The following is a 22703-nucleotide window of genomic DNA, read 5'->3' on the forward strand; positions in this document are numbered from 1 at the left end:
GATTCCAAATGTGGTTATCTAGGCATTAATCAATCCAGCATTTGTTTCAGGTCAATTTGATTTTTTTTTCCATTGAAGAAATGTTCACATACTTGTTGCTTAAACTGTTGCTACAGAGTGAAAAAACCAAATTGTTCAGCATCTTCTCTTCCACTTCCAATAGACCTGATAACCAACCCCAGTATGTGGACAGACTGTTTTTTTAACCCCAAACAGTCAGCAGCTGCAGGTGCTATTGTGGCACACAGATGCAGACACACTGGTGCCCCCAGGCTCTCACACCTTGATTGGTGTTTTCTAAGCACCAATTCCAATTCAAGCAGGGATGGTGCCAGCGGCCTTGGAGAAGCGTCTGGCCTTTCTAACGTAATTGTAGAGTGCAGGGTTTGTGGCGAGGCCAGTCACTCAGTACAGTGGGCTGTGAAAGCATTTTTCCACTTGTAGAGGAGTTTTGCTTCTAATCCTAGCATCTGATCTCCCTGAAATGCCTGTAAGTTCAACTTAAGGTCATTCCATTCTACTTTACCTCAGAAGTGGGTCCTTAAAATTATATTCCTAAGCATATTAAATATCAGAATAATCAAGGAAAGATAGAGTTATATATGAGGCAAGTGGTTTTCATGGAGTACAGTCATTGAGAGAAATGTTTTGTTATTCTGGGGCTTTAAAAACTTGTTTAACAAGTTTTTAAGAGAGTTTTTAGAACTGTCGCAGGCTGGGTCAGTGGAAATAACCCTGAACTCTTCTTCCCCTGGCAACAGTGAGCCAAGGCTCTGGCCTGTGATTACCGAGGTTTATTCCAAGGGCTATTGGGGTAAAGTTGTTCTTGGAGCTCACCCTGCCCAAGTACATTGCAGATTTCTCCTCCCTGAGACTCTCATATGATAGAAAACCAAGTTCCATCCTTCTAGACCTGTCTCCTCCTTATGTCCCATCACTCACAATCCAAGTCACCTCCCTCCATGATGTGCACACCAACCCCTTGAGGTGGTGCTGTTGATTCTGAACCAGGAATTCAAGCTAAAGACTTTAAGTTCTAAAACCTGGCATATGGCGCACTACCTTGCTATTCAGAGCCACCTCCCAGTTGTCTCATGGAAGGGACAGACGCAGCAGGAAGGGCAGTGACTCAGGTCAAGAAAGCAGGTCCACAGTATGCAAGCCCAAAGCATAAGAGTCAAACTCTGTTTTAATACATCTTCCTAATGTCCGTTTTATTTTGTATTACTTATGAGCTAAAATTTTAGTTCAATGTAAAAGCCAGAAAAAATGTTACAGGAAAAAGAACTTTAATCATCACAGAAAAATAGGTTTCTAAACAGATGATAAACGTTGATAAAATCAGTGATATCCAGATCATGACTTTAAGTTCCCATTGATCTATTGGGTAATCAACATATTGCACACGTGCCTGCTCTCTTTGCCTGACCAAGTGTGGGTCTACATCGCCAAACTGAACATGGAGAGGAAGCTGGCTTTTAGATGGCCTGCCTGCAGTGTTCATTTGAAACAGCTTTTAAGCAAATACAGCTGTGATTGGAACTTATCTCAACCAAGCAAAACTCATGAGAGAGTGAGCAATCCAAGAGGTGTGATTGCTGGGTGGACTGGAGAGCATCGCGAGGTCACCAGCCTATCTTCTGCCAACGTGAGATGGCTCCCTAGAGTCTGCGTACCGCTTGCCTAAAGCACACTATAGCTCAGTGACTGTTCCAGGCTCTGCCTTGCTCCCACCCTCCCATGTCATCCCCTCATCCTTATTCCTCCCTCCAGTGACCTCAGTAAGTTGCTGATGGAAGATTAAGGTTAAAAGGAGCAAGCTCCTCCCCCTTCCCTTGGCACTTGAACATACCTTTCTTTTTATCTACTTTTCTATCCCTCCTCATTGTTAAGGCTGTTCCCTGTTTCTGGACCTTAGCTTCAGTCATTCTTGCTTTCCCAGGGTCTTACTCTCTTAGTTATCAGCTCTTTCTCCACAGTTTAATTCTCTCTCTGTTGGCTCCTTCTGCATTGCCCTCAGACAGGCACACATTTCTTTTGTCAGTAAAACACCTCTTGCTGTCCCCCCAAACCACCACCTTCTCTTCTCATTCCTGTCACTGCCAAACTTCTGTAAGTATAACTTTTCTTGTTGTATTACAATACTATTACACCACAAATGCCTGGAAAGCAAGAGCCACAACTTATGGTAATTTGTCTTCAAGTATCTAGCACAATATATAGTAAATGAGGCACAGACCAAGGAGCCTAACAAGCCAGGGTTCAAATTTGGGCTCACTAGTTACTGTGAATGACCTTGGGTAAATTATTTGATCTTGTTCATCTTCAGCTTCCTCATTTGTAAAAGCACGGGATGGCAGGTAATAATAATTCTCATCTTCAGAGGATCTGAATAGACATTCTTCCAAAGACATACAAATGGCCAAACGTACATGAAAAAGTGTTCATCACTCACTAATCATCAGGAAAGTACAAACGAAACCACAATGAGACATCACTTCACACCTGTGAGAATAGCTGTTATCAAAAAGAAAAGAGGTAACAAGTGTTGGTGAGGATGTGGAGAAAAGGGACCCATTGTGCAGTGTTGGTGGGACTGTAAATTGGTGCAGCCACTATGGAAAGCAATATGGAGGTCCCTCAAAAAGTTAAAAATAGAACTACCATATGACCCAGCGGTCCCACTTCTGGATATATTAGAGGGAATGAAATCATTATTTCAAAGAGATATCTATACTTCCATGTTCATTGCAGCATTATTCATAATAGCCAAGAAATGGAAATAACGTGTCCATCTATAGATGAATGGATAAAGAAAATGTTATATATATAAACATTAGAATTTCATTCAGCCATGAGATAAAAGGAAATCCTGCCATTTGCAACAATGTGGATGGAACCTGAGGCATTATGCTAAGTGAAATAAGTCAGAGAAAGACAAATACTGTATGATCTCACTTATAGGTAGAATCTTAAAAAGCCTTATTCATAGAAACAGAGTAGAATGGTGGTTACCAGGGGCTGGGGGTGAGGGATGGAGAGATGTTTGTCTTCCAGGTATAAGAGGAGTATGTTCTGGGGATCCAATGTACACCACGGCAACTATAGTTAACAATACTATATTATATACTTGAAAGTTGCTAAGAGAGTAGATCTTAAACGTTCTCACCACCAGAAAAAAAAAAAAAAAGTAATCATATGAGGTTTTGGAGGTGTTAACTAACCCTATTATAATCATTTCACAATAGGTGTGTATTAAGTCATCACATTGTACACTTTAAACTTACACAATGTTATATGTCAGTTATATCTCAATAAAGCCAGAAAAAAATAATGCCTATCTTGCAATGTTGTTATGGAGATTATATGAGATTATGTTTATAAAAAACCCCTAGCATGGTGTCTGGCAAAAGGCTGGTTCCCTTCCCACTTGCACTCATGGTAGGGATTCAACTGTGACTGAGCGATGAAATGGTCTCCTGCGTATTTCAGGTCAGCACACAGTGGCATGGCATCCACTTTGTGTCCCATTTGATTCTTACTCTTTTCTTTGCCTTGTGTGTTTCAGGTTCACAACCAGTATCCAACGGAGTTTGAATTCAATCTCTATTACTTGAAGTTCTTGGCTTTCCACTATGTGTCTAATCGCTTTAAAACATTTCTCCTGGATTCAGACTATGAAAGATTAGAGCACGGTACGTGTTTGCATACCCTTGTTCCATCTTTTTTGTTAATTGTATGTGTTTTTAATTAAAAACTCTAATAAAATAACCACCTCCAAGGGTGGCAAGGCGTTCTTAAGGTTTTACTCTACGCAAATAGAATGGACATGAATGAGCAAGATTATGTGCTGTGTTAGCTCTTAGGGACTGCAAGTAGTCATTATGTAGCACCTTTGAAAAGTTAAATCTGCTTATTACTATTTTATTATCTCCAAGCAGTATCACTGTTTGTGGAGAAACACTTGACTCATAGTGTTTCCATCCCTGGTACACTCTGGTAGGTAAGCTGCCTGCCCCTGGAAGCAGTTTGCAGAGCAGTTACAGCCATTGGCTCTGGAGCAAACAGAATAGAGTTAAATTTCAACACTGCCAGTTACCAGCCAAGTGCTTTGGACAGGTTAGTTACCTCTCTGAGTTTCCTCAGTTTCCTCATCTTTAAAATAAGGACAATAATAGCATCCACGCCTTTGGGCCAGGATGATCACATTAGGAAATATTTGTAAATTTCTTAGCATTGTTGCTAGCACATAGTAAGAACTCAATAAGTTTTAGACATCACCATCATTATTATAATTTTTAATAGCAGTAATAATTGTAATGAGTAGATTCTTGAAAGCCAGTCGCCCCTGTTTTCACACATTCCCCAAGGGGATTTTTACATTCTTACCTTTGCTTTTGTTATAGGGAGGAGGAAAGGAGGATACACATGAGTATTTTTGTTAAGAAGACAAGCAAATAAAGAAAATCAGTATATTTACTATTTATTTTCATATATATACCTGAATATTCATAAAGAGGACTCTTTTAATGGCTGAAAATATTTACTAATGTTCTCAGTTTAAAATATGAAAGCAGGAAATACTGCTTTTCAGTGCATGTTATTAAAATTGTCTGGTATGATATTTCATACTTTTGGTAGGGAAGATAGCACTGCTGAGACCATTTCCTTTCCTGTTTGTGCTTCCAGACCTTTGTTGACTCATAAAATTGTCATTCCACACATAATCAGAAACCTTAATTTTTTAAGCACCCATTTGTTGGGAAGACATTAAGTAGAGCTGGTTACAGTGGACATTAGAGTCACTTGGAGAACTTTTTTTTTTTTTTTTTTTGGCACACGGGCTTAGTTGCTCCATGGCATGTGGGATCTTCCTGGAGCAGGGATTAAACCTATGTCCTCTGCATTGGCAGGCGGATTCTTAACCACTGCGCCACCTAGGAAGCCCTGGAGAACTTTTTTAAATGACTGATATCGGGGCCCATCCTCAGAGATTCTGATTTAATTGGTCTGAGGTGAGACCTAGGCTCTATGAGATTTTTTTAAGCCCTTTTTTTTTTTTAATGAGTGGCTAGGATTGAGAACTACTGTTCTGCACTCTACAGTTAAAAGGCAGAAAAGAAACAGTAATTAGTCTTGGGGGCCCCTCATATTATAGGATTTTGTGCAGGCTCGGGCATGAGACATTCTTTTATGATAAATAAAATGTTTGTTGACTTTTGACTGAGTCTTTTCATTCAAAGCAAGAAAGACAGCACTCCTATGAGAGGCACCCTTCCTGGCCTTTTAAAGAAATACCTCCTGCCTCACCCTGACACATCTTCCTCTCTGTTAAAATCAAAGTGGGCTCATGGGAGTAGACAGATTGACTGTTTGAAAGGTACAAATGTAGTACCTGAAGTGCCCCCCCCCAAATTCAGCTTTTGTTTTTAACTCACCCAAGGATACAGACCACACACTTCTGACATCCAGAGTCTCCATGACCATGATTTGTGGTATATGTAAACTACCAAAGAAAACACTTTAAATGGCTTCATAATAAAAAACTTAAAAAAGAAACATAAAATTATGTTTTTAACTGAGTTTCATCAAATCATTTTCCTTCCACTTTCTCTTGAAAAGTGTGTAGAATGGACCTCTGTGAATCTAGATATAGGATGCTGATCAGAAGGGAGTCATGATGTATTGCTAAATGCTTGGAAAATTTTTATCACGTTTTCCTTCCATTTGGATTTGTTTCCATATAGCTATGAAGTCCGTTCCTATCTTTAGCTTTGCAGTTATTTTCCAAGGTTTCTGTACGTGCACTGCTCTTTCTAGAGCCATATGAAATATTCCATTTTTCATCTGCTGCATGCATTATATTTTTAGGCAAACTGTTGATTTATTTGACTTCTGTTTTGCTGATTTTTTTTTTACAGGAACTTTATTTGATGATAAAGGAGACAAACATGCCAAAAAAGGAATTTGTATTTGGGAGTGTATCGATAGAATGCACAAGAGGAGTCCCATTTTCTTTAATTATTTATATTCACCAGTGGAAATAGAGGTACAGGAAGAAAACATTTATGTTTTCATTTTTGGAATATTTTGTATTAAAGTTTTCCTTACTTTGAGCATATATAAGCTGTTTAAGCTTTTTATAAACATCAGACTAGGCTTCATACCAGAAGCTATTTAAAAGTTGATACACTATGGGTTTAGGTTATCATAGAATGGAGACTGTTACAAAATTCTTGACCACAGAATTTAGGATCTGGCCCCCTAAACACAGAAAGGATAACTTCAAGAAAGTCAGCTTTCCCTGGGAAGAAAGAAAAAACAAAACTTGAAACCTTAGCAGGTTGTCTAAGCTGAAAAATCTAAAATACTTCAGAAGAGATTTCCCCGAGTCCATTTGTACCAAAGCCATGGAAGAACCCCTGTGAGAAGCAGGGATCTTTGGAGCCCAGCCCAAGAAGGATGACTTCTCAGGGGCAGCCATCCTCTGCCATGCATGTCTACATGAAATAGGCTCTGCAGTGGAGTGGACCACCTTACTCAGGGGCAAGAAGGCCCAGTCCTGGGCCCCATGCAATAGGACCCCACCCTGGCCTTTCTCCAGATGCACCCTTCTCATGAGGTGAGGTATATGAGAAACCAAGGGTATATGAAAAACCCTCCTCCATCCAGACCACACTCTGGCACTTCAAGATTCCGTGCCCAAATTCACCAGACCACTTCCCCAAGCCAGTGAATGTATCCCTAAGTCAAAAAGGCAGCTAAGAAGTAGCTGTTTGGACAGGGAGTAGACAAGAGATTAGCTGCATGGGCTGGGTATATATACATGTTCATAAGAGACCCTCAGAATATAGGACAGAGCTGGGTCAAGAGGAGCAGGGGTTTAGGCTAAGAACTGGGAGCTGGGATCAGCTTCCCTAGTGCCACCACTTTCTGGTATAGAATTCTGAGGAGTCCAAGAATTCTCAGTTGGAGCCTGGCCTTCTAGGTCATTTGGAAGTTATATTTGTCATGGTAGGAGGATAAAACATTTTATCGAATAGTCATGTTGATGTATAATGTTTAAATATAGACATGGGGCTTCCCTGGTGGCACAGTGGCTAAGAATCCACCTGCCAATGCAGGGGACATGGGTTTGATCCCTGGGCCAGGAAGATCCCACATGCCGCAGAGCAGTGAAGCCTGTGCGCCACAACTACTGAGCCTGCGCTCTAGAGCCCATAAGCCACAACCATTGAGCCCACGTGCCACAACTCCTGAAGCCCACGCACCTAGAGCCTGTGCTCCACAACAAGAGAAGCCACCACAATAAAAAGTCCATGCACCACAATGAAGAGTAGCCCCCGCTTGCCACAACTAGAGAAAGCCCGCCCAGCAACTAAGACCCAACACAGCCATAAATAAATAAATAAATTTATGTAAAAAAAAAAAAATATATATATATATATATATATACACACACACACAGATATGGTATTTGAACCTCTATTCATACTCTTTCTCCTGGACCTTGCAATGTTAGGGGCTGGAGCTTGGGGCACTTTGGGGTCAAGATGAAACTTTATTTCAGAATTTTCCTTAAACAGGCCCTGAAGCCCAGTGTAAACGTTTCCAGCCTCAAGAAGTGGGATTACTACGTAGAGGAGACCCTTTCCACGGGGCCTTCGTATGACTGGATGATGCTGACCCCCAGGCAGTTCCCCTGCGAGGACTCTGAACTGGCAGGAGGAGCCGGGCCCCAGAGCCAGAGGAGAACAGTGTGGCCGTGCTATGATGATGTCACCTGCACTCAGCCCAATGCTCTCACCAGCCTTTTCAGTGTAAGTCAGCCCTGTGTAGACACACTCCTAGGGCACCAGGGGTCCTGGAGGCACGTGAGACCTCAGGAACCAAGCTAAGTTCAGACTGGTTCACCAGCGCCTGGACGTGGCTCTCCTTACTCTGGGTTAGCATTGCAGCTAGCACTTGCAGGAGTATGAGGACACCAGATTTGCTCCCCAGCATCAGTGGGGAACCAGGCTCAGGTACTGGAAAAGGGTCTCAGTAAAAATGAGTTTTTCAGCATTACGGGGAAGCATTCGAGCAAGTGGACCAATGTGCAGCTTCCCAGCTGTTTCAGCTGGCCAAGCAGCCCGAGTCAGGCCTGGGTTATGGCTTTTGTGGGTGCCTTACTTCCTCTGGTCAGAAGTGTGGGTAGCTGACGGCGTGATGGGAGCACTGCCAACCATCTTCTACAAGGAATATTCTGGAGTGAAGCCATCCTGGCAGCAGCTACCCTGATGGGAAGAGCAGCCCTGAAGAAAGGGTTTGAGCCCTGATATGGGCCAAACGGTTCCTGAAGAGTCTTCTCCGTCTCGTTTTCGGACCAGGAGGGGCATGCCTCAGTGAAGGCACTGTCACAGAGGCCGCCACTCTGCTCTCCTGCTTCCCTGTCTGAAGGAAACTCCATTCCTTGGGCATTTCTTGGTTCATTCTTTCTACATCTGGTTTGAATCATCAGAGCTGAGGGGTTCCTCTGTCAAGGACAGACTTCTCATATACCTCAGCTATTACGGTTTGGACAGCGGCCCAGTGCTTGACCTTTTGCTGTGGCCGTCAGATTTCCTATGGGCTGGCCAAGGGTGAAGGTGTTTGGGATACTTATTTCATCTATTTAAGCCATCTGTACAAAAAAGGCCCAGTTGCAGATCCTAATAAATCATCTTTGCCACAGTGCATCACACCGGCTAGAGCTCCCACCACTCTTCCTGGCTTGGGAGACCTCTGAGGCCCAGGGCTTTACCAGCAGTCTTTCACTGCCCTCTGGCCATGCTGTTCTGGTACAGAGGGGGTGTGGCTCTGGGGAACATCCTGATTTCTATGAAATGCTTATCTGTCAGAAAACTCCTTTTAATTACTTTGCAGGAAATTGAAAGATTAGAGCATAAATTGAACCAAACCCCTGAGAAGTGGCAGCAGCTATGGGAACGAGTAACCGTGGACCTTAAAGAGGAACCCAGGACAGACCGCGTGAGTTGGCAAAGTCCTTTGAAGAGCTTCTTCTGAGCTTCTTGCGGGTGCTAGGTCAGGTGGGGCCTCTGCCACAGGCAATCAAGAGATTTATGGCCAAAGGGAGGAGAATAAGGGAGAGGTCATGCCCTGAGGGTCCGAGGCAGAAAGTTCCAAGTGACTGAGTACTTCCTGAGTGTCTCACTTTACCACAGTGACATAGTACTTATGTTCCAGGGCCCCGCATCGAGGGGAAATTACCAGGTTCTTTTCTATCTCAGCGCTTCTGGTTTCAGCTCATCCTCTACCACGTAAGGGAGGAGGGGAATGCCAAGACCTTGTTTGCTCCAGAGAAACAGAGAAAATGAAATGTTTTAAAAACAGCAAAATGTGCTGCTTTCTGTTGTTCACACTCCCTTTTTGTTTCTGAATTAAGAAACATTTATCGTAAAAATATTTTAAAACCAAATACTCTGTTTTCTGCGTCTCACAGCCCCTTAACCTGTAGTATGTGGAAGGGGCTGTGCTGAGCACCGTGCACACTTTGCATCCTCTCAACCACAGCGAGGCAGTGGTGCCCCAGCTCACCCGCGCTGGGGCAGGCTCAGGTCACACAGCTGATACGGGGGGGCGGCCACCAGCCAAGCCCACATCAGATTGGCTCCAAGTGCGACAGAAGGGAACTTAGGACAGACGAGTGTCCTGAAGAGCACTTCGGGAAAGGAGAGGTCAGCAGGGTCAGATGTCACAAAGGGGTCAAGGAGAATGGAGTGTAGAAGAAAGCCTCCAGTGTGGTAAGAAAAGGTCCTTGTGGCGCAATCTTGCCTTCAAATGGCAGCTCAGGGGCTGTTAACAGACAGGCCACAGGTGGGTGATGTCTTACTGCTTTTTTTCTAAGAACAGTTTAATTTTTTTTCTGAGTATGAAAGTAAGATTTATGTGTTCTTTTAAATAAGAAAATACACAGAAAGTTGTGAAATAGACAGAAATCACCCAAAATTTATAACCTAGAAATAAACCACTATTCCGTCAAACTTATTTTATAATTCTAAACAGACATATAAAAGGGATTTACTATACATGCCATTTTAAAAACCTGCTTTCCTTTTTACTTAATATGTGGCATACGTGTCCTTCCATTTGTCATTATATAAATCAGCATCATTTTTTTTGTATGGGATTATTTATTGCAGACAATTCTTTATTACCACAGCAAATTAGCTTGAACAGCCCAAGAGAAATAGAAATGATTTTGTTAATACAGAACTCTTCTTTGTAATGATATTCTTTAATCAGCATCATTTTTAATGACTGTCTAGAATTCCATTGTATGGAAATACTTTTTTTTTAACTAGTCCCATAGTGATAGACATTTAGGTGGTTTCCAGTTTTCTGCTGTTGTAAAAAAAAAAAACTCCAGGATAAACATCTTTTTATATATATTTTACATATACATACATATGGTCCAATTTTTCTCCTGAGGTAAACTTTTAGAAGTGAAATTATCAGATCAGTTACTTAAAGTCTTTGGAAAGCTTTCCTAGCTCCTGTTCTTTTTCAGCCTCAGAGACACCCTTCAGGCTCTCCAGGAATTGTGTCTACCAACCTCCCTTCCTATCAGAAGAGGTCTCTGCTGCACCTCCCAGACAGCATCATGGGGGAGGAACAGAATGCCAGCATCTCCCCATCCAACGGAGTGGACCGGAGAGCAGCCACACTGTACAGCCAGTACACGTCCAAGAATGATGAAAACAGGTTGACACTGCTGAGCCCTACTGGTGTACTGAAAAGGCTCTCCCCAGCCCGCCCATGGCCACAGCCGCAGGCCCTTTAATAAGCCAGGCCTGTGCCATGCCACTTTATATAAACTTAAAATGGATCCACCTTAATTCTTTGTTTCTGTTTTAAATGTGTTAGATGGTTCTTGGAAGAGGAAAAGTCAAAATTACAACTAAAATAAGTCCAAGAGGTTGTAGTTATTTGTGACAGGTCCTGATTGTTCTTATCTCATGTCTGCCAGATCTTTTGAGGAAATATGTGTTAGCACTTTTTCAGCGGCAGACTTCAGAAATCCAGTGTGTGGCTAGCTCAAGCAGGAAGGAATTTACTCACATGAAGTGAGAAGGCCAAGGATGTGCCAGTTTCTCACACAGTATCTTCAGGCTTCTGTCGTTTGCCAGCTCTGCTTTCTCCTATGGGCTGCGCCAACCCCAGTGTGGTACAAAAGATGGCTACTGAGGGCGCCAAACCTCACGAATTTGGTAATTCCAGCAGAAAGAGGCAGTCTTGCCCCAAAGGTCTAGTAGGGGGAGCTCTGATTGCTCTTTTTTGGATCATCTGGGGAAAATAGAGACTTGACCAACAAAAACAACAAATATCCCCTTTACAGCACTATTTAAATGAAAAATCAAATTAACTGCCATGTCATCATTACTTCTAGGTCCTTTGAGGGAACGCTCTACAAAAGAGGGGCTTTGCTGAAAGGTTGGAAGCCCCGTTGGTTCGTTTTGGATGTAACAAAACATCAGGTAATAAATACCATCACAGCCTATAGAAATAACTTCTCCCTCGGCTGGGCTCAGTCCCTGCATCACTCTCAGCAGACAGGCACAGTCCTCGTGGACAGAATGCTTTCCTCAGGCCTCCCATATACTGCCTGGGGGCTTCTCTGTGGACCCAGCACGTCCCTGAGCGAGCGCAGTAGCCTTCTGAGAGATGGCATGTGTGTGTGTAGGCAGAGGCAGTGACTGCTGAGCCCAGAGCTTTAAGAGCAATAGAACTCTGCTATTTAATGCTTGTGTATCTCCTGCTGCCTGCTCTTAAAACCCATGACTGATAGAGTGATAGCCAGTCCTTACACATAGTAACCACTCAATCAAATGTTGAGCTATTTATTGTTTTTTAAAAATCATTTTATATCTACATGCTATTTGGAAATTTGCTTTTTGAATATAATATAGCTTGAACATATTTTCCTACCAGTTGATATAGATCTCATTTTTGAAATGTTGTCTAGAATTCCATATTATTGATGTACCATCATTTAATTAACCAACATCCTATTAACAGACACATATATCTTTTCAGTTGTTAGCTGATAAAGGCAGTGCTAAGGAAACCTCTTTATAGGTGTGTCTTTGTATGTTTGTGGGAGTGTTTCTGTGGAGTAAATTTCTAGAGGTGGGAAGGGTGTATCAATAGGTATAAACATTTTAAATTTTAGTTCATATTGCCAAATCGTCAAAGGTTTCTGACTAATCATGTCCCCACTAACAGTGTTTGAGAATACCTAGTGCCTTCCATTCAACCTGAATACTGTCAGCCATTTTTAACATTTCTTAATCTAAGTGAAAAGTGAAATCTCAATTTCATTTGCTTTTTTTCTTTGATCAGTTAGGTTGTTCATCTTTTCAGGTGTTTACAGGTCACTCACATTTCTTCTGAGACTTGCCTGTTGAAATCCTTTGACCATTTTTCTATTAGGTTGTTTATCTTTTTCTTCTCAATTTCTCAGAATTCTGTATATATTCTAAATATTAAGCCCTTTTTTATATGTTATATGTATTTTTTACAGTTGTTAGTTGACTTTTTTTAAGATGTAATACATTTATTTGTTCATATTTCAAAAAATGTCTTTTTCCTCCTTTCTCCCAGCAATCTAATTCTTCTTCCTAGAAGCAACCGATGTTTTTAATTTCTTGTCTATGCTTCCAGGTGTAGTTTAGCACAATGTGGGAGGGTATTCAAATACATTTTGAAAATGTATTTGAAACCATGCTGGTTTCCCTTTCTGTGTCTCTTATATCCCATGTATCCTTTTGGTTCCAGCTGCGATACTATGACTCGGGTGAGGACACAAGCTGTAAAGGCCACATTGATCTGGCTGAAGTAGAAATGGTCATCCCTGCTGGCCCCAGCATGGGAGCCCCAAAGCACACGAGTGACAAGGCTTTCTTTGATGTAAGTTGATATTGTCTTTTCCTGGCTCTGTTTGCACATGATCCCTTACAATCCATCCATGTCCAAGAATTATGGGGCCTCAGAGCAATTGGCGATGACTGCAGATGGGTCACAGACCCACCCTGGCAACGGGAATTGCTACAGAACTTGAACCCAGCACTCTTAATCACCAAACCTGACCTCTCCCTGCTGTCCATGTGTCTCAGAAAGGCTGCACATTGCTTTGCACAAAAGACTCCTTTAAAAGGTATCCAACTACACATCTCCTTGTTAAATATTGTTTGTTATTCACTCACCACCTACTGTCAAGAGCAGATGTCACTTCCCTTTGTATCCGTCGGTCTCCATGCTTGATCATCCACAAGAAACATCCTTAGTCACACCTGATGACTGTCTGCACTAACATCTACAGCAGTCCATAGGTGGGCCTTGGGGCATTTTATGGGCCACATGATAGGGGACTTACCTAATACCCAGAGCCAAGCAGGACTTCATACAGAACACAGGTCATACTGTAGGGCCCTGCTCAGGCTGTGAAGCCATTGCCCTGACTCTGGGCTGCCAGCATGACCCCAACTGAAGACTTAGAGAAAGGGATGGAAAGGGGACACAAAAGCCAACTCCATCATGGTGTGGCTGAAGCTCAGCCTTTCTGGCGCCTGTGCTACACTGGTGCGGGGCGTGGGCGGGGCCAGAGACTCCAGCCATTCCTGACCCTCTTTCGCAGTCAAAGGTGGCCCAGGAAGATGCAAAGTCAGGCTTTCCTAGCGCTCTCTTCTCTGGCAGGCCCTTCTGTTAACGTCCCCCATGACTTTGGGAACCAGGAAAGTAAAATGACTACAAAGGCAATGACAGCATGATAGTGAAGGGCAGAGAAAATAACAGAGGTTCTGGGGCAGAACACAAAGGGAAGGTCACAGGGATTGATTTGCACACTTGCCCGAAGCCATAGACTAGCCCTGCCCTTCATCTCTGGTTCTCTTCATTTGGTTTTGTAGCTCAAGACCAGCAAACGTGTGTATAACTTCTGTGCCCAGGATGGGCAGAGTGCCCAGCAATGGATGGACAGGATCCAGAGCTGTATCTCTGACGCCTGATGCCCATGGTCAGCCCAAACAGAAGAGGGAGGAGGGCTCGTGCTGCCGGACAGGAAAAGTGTGAATCCTTGAGGAGCTGACAGCTTCCTGCTCCGTGCTGACGAGTCATCCTAGGGCCTAAGGTTCTCCTGCCGCGGCTTACCCATTCCCCTCTTTCAGCAGTTGCTATGTCTGCTTAGCCTGAGTGGATGTGTCACGCAGGTCTAGTCAAGAGCCCCAGGCCCTCCCTGTATCTTGCACTAGGTTGCTCTAACAGGGTCTTCATGGTAAGGGATCAGAAGAATGCTTCCTGAGCCAACTGTCACCCATACCCTAGGCAAAGTGGCTACCACCTACCTGGGTCCTTCTTCATGAAAGCTAGATGCTTTTAGCTCTTCAAGGTCCTAATTTCCTTGGAGAGCTTTCTGACAAGCAAAAAATCAAAATCCTCCCAGACTATCTTCCATTCTGCATAGAATAGGTTTCCCATCAGAGGCTTCTATTCTTACTGCCTGACCTTTCGAGATGCTCAGTTCTCTGGTGCTGTCAAAGGTGCTTTCACAATACCTGCTCGGCCATTGGGGTTCACAGCAAGACCATCAGTGCTCAGTGGCAGGCAAAGGGGGCACACAAGGTTATCCTGATGGAAAAAGATTGTCCAGGGAATGAGGCAATAATCACCAGGCCAGTGCAGGAAAATACTGCTTCCAAAACACTGAATTTTCTAGGCCAAAGGTGCCCTGAGGATCCAGGACTTTGTGTTCCCACGTATTCTTCTGCTCCCTGACAGCTTCTTACACAAAATAACATGCAAAATGCTGAATGCACTAACTCACAAAACAGACACTTGCACTGAACTCCTAATAAAGTGAAGATGTTGGAAAGACAGAAGCCAGCTGTTTATGACCACACGACGCCTGTGACAAGGGCTGTATAGACTGTGGTCTCACTGTGGCGTGACTGGATACCCAAATGGCACCTTTGCACGTGAACAGTAAGGACTTGTTTAGTCTTTAGGGTTTCTTTACTCTTGATAACCTGTGTTTGTTCAGCTTAAGATACCGGGAATGCTGTTTGTTCACCATGAACAGAAACAGCTTTTCTGCCGCAGCCACTGCGGTCAACTGGAGTCGTAGGTAACTAGATCATTACATTTGTTTTGAAATGTTAATATGTTAAATACCAAACTAATATTTCAAAATATGTATATATGACTTCTGTATCCTTGTTTTTCAGATAGTCTGCTTATAATTTAATATAAAATTAACTGATTCATTCGTAAGATTTCAGTAATGAAATGGTTCCCTTTTTAAAAAGCCACTTTGTCTTTGTAGATTAAAAATAAATCAGATTTCCAAATTTAAAATTATCTACACACTAGAAAACAGAACTGTGTTAATATATAAGAAACTGGGGAAAAATAACAATGAAGGATTTTTCTATCATTTTCATTTTATAAATTGCCACCTGTGAAAATGGTTTTTGCACATTATTTGTATTTTTCTTTGTATATGAAATAATCTTTTGTACTCTGTAAAATATGGAGCCCATTGTACCTTCAGCTATTTGAGACTACGCAGTGCTTCTTTTGTAACTGGATTCTTTTAACTTTCATGAAGGCGCTGCATGCCTTGCATTCACTAACCACCTTGAATTAAATTTATTTCTTAAGAAAAAGCCATCCCTCATTCACTGAAATAAAGTTCACTGCACTGCGTAGCACTCGGAAGGCAACATTTATGATTCATACATGGGACTAAACATTCAAGCATAAAATACAGCATAACCCATTTCTGGCCTTGGTTCTATTAAATGTCATCAGTGCCCTTTGCTCAGGAAGTAACCAGAGACACTAGAGATGCTGACCTGAGCTTCTGGGATCTGGACACACTGCTTCAGAGTTTAGGTAAGAGACCTGAAGCTGCCACTCCCACCCTGAGCCCCCAGTGAGCTGTGTGAAATTACCTCTTCCGGGTCGCAGTTTCACCACCTACGGCATATGGCAATTTGTGAAAATTTTAGGCAGGAGAAATTTAACTGTAGTTTGGAAGGAGGTTTTTCTGTTTCAGGAAGTTATTAAACAGCACAGATGAAGCATCAGTGCTTTCCGTCCTGGACAGCACTTTCTCTAGTTAAGCCCTTGGCGTTTACCTTGGGGACCATGACTACCATCTCCACACAGAGCCAACAGCATGCAGGTTCTCCTCAGGGCTGAACCTCTAAGTCTTGACATCCAGGAGCCCTCACTGAGCCAGGCAGGAAGGGCCCCCAGGGTGAGGCAGTGGCATCCCCCTCTTGAGCCTTCAGATTTCCTCCGTCTAGAGGGCTCCTGCAACCCAGGCCACAGCCCTCAGGCCTTCATTAGCCCCAGGCCTCTCTTCTTAATGGCTGGCCCTGGGACCTGCCATTCTGCCCTGCTGTGTCCCTGACCTTCAAGAAGGAGAGAAACAACTGGGGTCGGGAGTTAAGCACAAGAGTGTCAGGATGTCCTTCTTTCCTCCCATCTTAGCTGTGATGAGGAGAAGGCCACTAGGTTCCAAGGAAAAAAGACTAGGGCCTCGTGCCCTGCCCCTGCGGCTCCTGTGACAAAGCCTTTCTACATCTGGGTTCTTGAAAGATGCAGACCCAAGGGAGCACATGAGCGCAGGTCCCACTCCCCAAAACCTCCAGCCCAGGTTCTTTATTCTTAGCTCCCAAACCCCTCCACCCAGTGGCCTCAGTCTGGAGCTAGAGCGTTAACTGTTAATGGTACAGCTGGTTTGCTTCTCAATGAAAGTTGACATTTATAGATATTTCATTAGGAGTTCTTTTAAGAGTTGTTAAGTAAGCCCATTATCTCATAAAGAATTTCCGAATAATCTCAAGATCTCAGGCTGATAGCCAGGAAATGCCCTTAGCTATGGCACCCAGCAGCCAGAGCTGTGAACTAAGCCAAGAATAAAGCAGCACTGATGAAGAGATAGGCTTGTATGCCAGACAGACACATAATGCAAGCCATTTGTGTATCTTTTTTAAAAAGTAAAAAGGAAGTTAATTTTATAACTTTTATTTTCAATAATATAGTTTATTTACCATAATCTATCAAAAATACTATTTCAACATGTAATCAATACAAAAATTTATTAATGAAATATTTTATAGTCTTTGTTCATACTGAGTCCTCAAAATCCAGGGTGTATTTTGCACTTACAGCACATCTCAGTTTGGACTTAGTGTGTTAAATTTTTTCTGACACGGCTTCTCATACTAAATGCATGTTTTCCCACTCCGTTCTCCAGTTCTCCCATACCAGTGGGGTGTCCAGCAGTTCATCCAGTTCTGACACATCCTCCCCAGAGGCAGCACAGACCCCAGAGCTAAGGGCTTGGTCCCACAAGACTGCCTCCTTCAGTTGCAAGTCCCGGGGGCCACCATAGTTTTGACTAACCAGCTATACACTTGGGGGTTCCCACGACCCCCTCCTTGGGTTCACTGATTCTCTAGAACGCACAGAACTCAGGAAAATACTTTGCTTATGTTCACTGGTTTGTCATAAAGGAAACAACTCGACAACAGCCATGTGGAAGAGACGCGTGGGGCAAGGTTTGGGAGAAGGGAGTGACGTGGCGCCTGCATGCCCTCTCTGGGCGCGGGCGTGCGGCCCTCCCAGCACGGTCGCGTGGTCACCGACTGGGAAGCTCTCTGATCTTGTTCAGGATGTTTTAATAACCCACTCTCCAGTCCCCCAGACGCTGTAGCTTCCCACACTCTAGTCACACGTTGTTCCTTCTGGTAACCAGCCCTCCTCCTGAAGCTATCTAGGGGCCCCCGCCTGAGTCACTGCATTCACATAATCACAGGTGTGGTTAAAGGGACTCGTTATGAATAACAAAGGCACGCCTTTCACTCAGGAAATTCTAAAGGTTTTAACAACTCTATGCCACAAACCCAGCACAAAGACCAAAAAAAGTTTTTTATTATGCCACAACTAGCCACATTCCAGTGCTGCCAAGCTAGGCAATGCAGATTTAGAGCAAGTAGCCGGCTCACAGCAGAGCCAAAGTGAAAAGAGCCAGGAGGCAAGAGACCTGGGTGCTGGCTCTGTTCTAATTCACGGTATGACCTTGAACCTGTGCCTTCACTTTGTAGGATTTGACCTATAAAATGAAAGACCTAGATCTGTGATTTTGTGATTCCAACGGTTCACCTTGGCAATAACTGAGATTCCAAACTGAGATTTAAAGGATTTGCTGAAAAAGATCAAGTCATCTATAAATCAGCGCTTCTCAAATTGTAGCGCGTATATGAATCATCTTGTTAAAATGAAGATTCTGATTCAGTAGGTTTGAGAGGGGCCTGACATTCCATACTTCTAATAAGCTCCCAGGTGACACTGAGGCTGCTGGTCCAAGGACCACACCTGGGGTAACAGATGTGTTAGCCCCAGTCTCTAAGGAGCAGGCACAAATGGGAAGGAAAGCATGGGAGGCTGGGAGGGCCAGGAGACCTGGGTGCAGGTGTGACCTTGTGAAAGACAAAAGGAAGGGAGGGAGGAGGAAAGGTTGGTGGGAGACTTAGACTGTGGAGCAGCTCTAAGGAAGTCCAGCGAGGCAGATGAGAAGTCCTCAGGAATGTCAGAGGAACCCCACACCTCCCAAGTGCGGGCCTGCCTGGGACCCCTGTCCCACTCAGTCATCAGCAGGCAGCAGCCAGGGAAGCAAACACAGTAGTAGCTTCCAGAATACACAGCTGGGGCCAACCGTCAAGCACAGTCCCTGCAGTCAGAGACCGGGGTTGGGGGCGGGGGAGCGGCTCTTTTCACAGTGGTCGCAGTCTACCCCTTGTGGCCAGGTTCAGAGAGCAGTTCCTCCCTGTCTTCCCTTGGGCCTTTCTTCCTGAGGGAAATTCAGAGGAGAGAAAGAGGGGAGTCGGAGAACTAACTACAGCCGCTGTCATGCAGTTAATCTCATGGTCTCCCTCCCCCACTCTCCATTCTGAACTCCCCTCTCAACAACCTCAGAAGACCTGGTGATGTGACCCAAATCTTCACTGGGGGAGGCGGGACCTAAATGCTTGGTAATCAGATCTGTCTCAGGTCAGGGCTGCTGCACAGGTCCTTTCTCAGTTACCGCGGGGAGACTACTTGGAGGCGGCTAGGGGATCACCAGCACACGCCCTCCTTCCTGCCCTCGTCATGTAGAAGCAGCCCGGCCTCCTGCTGATCAGGTCAAGGATCCCTGCTGCTTCAGGGACCTAGGAGTCCGAAGCGCCCTGGTGGCAGCCGTGGACTATAGTTCAACAGGTGCTTGGCTGTGTGGAATTCCACACCTTTGGATCAGGCCTTCTGTAAGTCCCTGGGCGGTGGTGCTGACTGAGGCTATGTGGTCAGGAAAGGCAAACCCAGAAGCGTTCTCTGTCTCTGGGAGGATGAACCACTCCTCCAGGATGGAAAGGGCCTGATGTAGCTGACTTGCCCCAGGCGGGAGTAGTGCCGTGTGAGGGCCCGGCTTAGGTTTCTGCTGCTGGACATCGAGAGGCAGCAGTGCCTAGAGCTGCTTTGGCATATGAGGGTCTGTGCTGTGGGGCCCCTGTGAGCCTTAGCCATGGCTTCTCCCTCCACCGCTGTGGCGACTCCCCTCAGGCGGATTGTGCTGGTTTTATGTAGCCAGTGACAGGGACCCGCCAACGTCAACCGTCCAGGTCGGTTTTTTTTACTTGCTTATTCACTGCCTCTTTCTAATGGGTATTAACATGTGGCAGTAGAATCTTCATGTTTTCTCCCATATGTCCATCCACTTGTCTCTACCCCACATCTCCTTGTCCCCAGTCTTCCCGTCCTTTTCCTGCGAGGCCCCTGATCAAACAGGCCATTTGACCATTGCCCAAGAGTGGTTCTGTCTTCTCACCACCCTGGGCCACTTTTTGCACATGACCAAGTACTCTGCTCACAGCTCTACCCAGTGGGAATATTTTCCATTTCCCTCTGTCATGTAGCCACTGTCCATCTTCAGCTTGTACCCACGTACCACAACAACCCATCCATAAACCAAGCTCAAGCTTTTCCCTCCTCTTTCAGCTGGTTGTACAGGACCCTTCATGTGGCCATAGGTACAAGCCAGGGGACAGGCACTAGCTATGTCCTCATGCGGTTTACTCGTGCCCCCTGGCCCCACTCAGGCTCACCCCCAGAGGAGCATTTGCATCTCGTGGTGGTCTACTGCCACACCCATCCGACTCTATCAATCGATGCGTCCAACAGACCCCAGCTCAGAATGGGCAGTTTCAGATGCCCCACATGGTGTGCCCTGGTCAAATGTGCTGTCTCTACCAGAGCCTAGTAACGCGCCAGAAACTGTTTCTCAAAAGGTGTGTAACCCTCTGTTGCCAGTAGCATGGCCTCACTGTACCGGGACTTGTCACAAGCTCCTACTACATCTTCTCCCTTTCCCACTAACACTTCCAACACCAGAGAGTCTGCCAGACTGTATGACCCAAATGGCAGGGCTGCTTGCCTGGACCTTCTGCAGGGCCTGCAGGACCCTGTTAGGGGACTAGCTTCCATGTCACCCAGAGTAATGTGCTGTCCCTAACCCCAAAGAGGGGTACCAGGCACTGTGCTGTCTTCACCACTGTAAAAGAGACAGGATGCAGCAATTGCTTTTACTTGGGAGGGGATATCCTGGCAGACCCCTGGCCACTGAACTCCTCACAAACTTCACTGAAGTGGCAGGTCCTTGAGTCTTTGTAGGTTATATGCCACACTCGGGAGGGCATGTGATCTCGCCATAGCCTCCAGCACAGAGGCACCTCTTGCTCATCCTGTCTCGTCACCATGGTGTCACTGATGTAATGGATCACTGTGATACTCACGTGGCCCTGATCTCTGGGGATTATATTATGACAAAGGGCAAGACGGTTAATGCAGCCCTGAGGCAAAACTGTAAATGAATATTGTTCATCCCACGTGAGTGTGAGCTGTTTCTGATCCTCCTTTCAAATTGGAATGGAAAAGAACACATTTGCCAAATGATCACAAACCACATACCTAAGGCCTTATTAATCTACTCTAGCAATGAGTCGACATTTGGCACAGCAGCTGCAAGCAGGGCAATCACTTGGTTAAGCCTGAGACGGTCTGCAGTCTTTCTCCAGGATCTGTCCATTTCTGCAGAGGTCAGGCTGGAGAATTAAATGGAGAAATGGTAGAACCACCACCCATTCGTCCTTTAAGTTGTTAATGGTGGCATTCGTTTCTGCCATAACCCCTGGGGTGAGATGTTACTTTTTATTTACTACCTTGAGCAGGATGAGGGAGTAAGGAGAAGACAGTGCCAGAAGTTTCCACTTGGCCTTCTCTGCTATGATAGCTCCTACCTACTAGGCCAAGCACCCAACGTGGGGTTACTCACACTGTCAGAGCACATGAGTTCTACTTAAACACTTGGATACAAGGGACTGCTGGGTGGGTCATGGACCCAGTGAACCCACCGCAAGCCAAACTGTAGCCAGGATTCCACGTGCTACCTGACCTCCATAGGCCCCCGCTCTGAAAAAGGGCCTGTGATGATGCTTTGAATCTCCAGGTGTTAAGTGTCAACTCAAACTGTGTCTACTGGTCCCCTTTCTCTAGTGAACAGTCACCCAAATAAATGGCCATAGACCTCTGGGGAAAAACTGAAGGAATCATCATGATACCTGCTGGTTGCAGTTGTGCAGGGTCCTTCCTCCTAGAGACTTGGCCACCTCTCCAGTCGATGGGTGCCATATCTGAAAACCGGCTCAGCTCTGGGGACTGAGCGAGGGGCCGTGACTTTCTATTGCCCCTGCCTCCTGCTCCTCCATTCCTGTCTGCTTGCCCTGCTGCTGATATGAAGCAGAGCCTGTGGGCCGCCTGTCTGTTTTGCCCCTAGGGACACCATGCTCTAGTCACCATCTCCACAACCTTCTGTGGGGCAAGCCCCCTTGCCTGCCCCTCCGTCCTTGCCTGTCACTACTGGACTTACATAATGTGTCATTCCAGGTGCCCACTTCCCTGAGCTGTCATAAATTTCTTCCCTACCATCTGCCAGGGGAACTTGGGCATTTCCACTTCGTTGAGTGCTGGCCACTACTTTTTCCAGACTTCTAGGAGAGTCTGCTCCATCCCCTGGCATCCTAGCTAGGGTATTAAATCTTGTGTCTCAACAAAGTGCCCTCACATCAATAGATTCTTGCTTATCCAGTCTTGTGTTCCAGCTGCCTTAATCAAGCACTCTCAAAATCCAATCCCAGGAGCATCCCCAACCTCCTGCCAGTATCTACGAGAGTTCCTACTCTTTCACGGATAATCTCTTTCCCCCTTATCAGGCCCAGATGCCCCCAGCCAGATTACTCTGGAATTCAACCCTAATCATTGTCCTTGGCAGACAGGAGAGGAAGCAGGGGCAGCTCCTGGGAGGGCACCCCTTGCCCCATGGGGGCAAGGCCTCTGTGGCACCTTTCAGTGCAGCAGAGGCGCCAGGTCTCACGAGGAAGGGTGGGTCACCCCTGCCAGCCCAGAGGGTCAGGGCAGCTGCAGCGCCAGTGACCTCAGGGGTGCCATGCAGATGTCTTCAGCTCAGGTCTCAGGGGTCCAGATTTCCCCGGCAGGGCCCGGCCCGCACACGACTACCCTGGCTGAGCGCTCAGATTCTTCTGGAGCTCTGCAGTTCTATTTGTTTT

The 22703-nt window shown here is 45.2% G+C and overlaps 1 protein-coding gene across 5 annotated transcripts in view; it reads left to right on the forward strand.

Moving 5' to 3' along the window:
* The window catches only part of SBF2 (SET binding factor 2), a 440997-nt gene extending 424910 nt beyond the window's left edge, over positions 1-16087 (forward strand). For all 5 annotated transcript variants that reach the window (XM_057749271.1, XM_057749273.1, XM_057749274.1 and 2 more), the window contains 8 exons: positions 3569-3695; positions 5922-6049; positions 7587-7820; positions 8905-9009; positions 10550-10743; positions 11429-11516; positions 12817-12948; positions 13947-16087. In XM_057749271.1, coding sequence (XP_057605254.1) covers positions 3569-3695; positions 5922-6049; positions 7587-7820; positions 8905-9009; positions 10550-10743; positions 11429-11516; positions 12817-12948; positions 13947-14045 — 1107 coding nt within the window. In that variant the 3' untranslated portion in view covers positions 14046-16087. The remainder of the gene's footprint in view (positions 1-3568; positions 3696-5921; positions 6050-7586; positions 7821-8904; positions 9010-10549; positions 10744-11428; positions 11517-12816; positions 12949-13946) is intronic.
* The last annotated feature ends 6616 nt before the right edge of the window (positions 16088-22703 follow it).

This window comes from Hippopotamus amphibius, chromosome 9 (genome assembly GCF_030028045.1).
Source record: "Hippopotamus amphibius kiboko isolate mHipAmp2 chromosome 9, mHipAmp2.hap2, whole genome shotgun sequence".
Classification (NCBI taxonomy): domain Eukaryota; kingdom Metazoa; phylum Chordata; class Mammalia; order Artiodactyla; family Hippopotamidae; genus Hippopotamus; species Hippopotamus amphibius.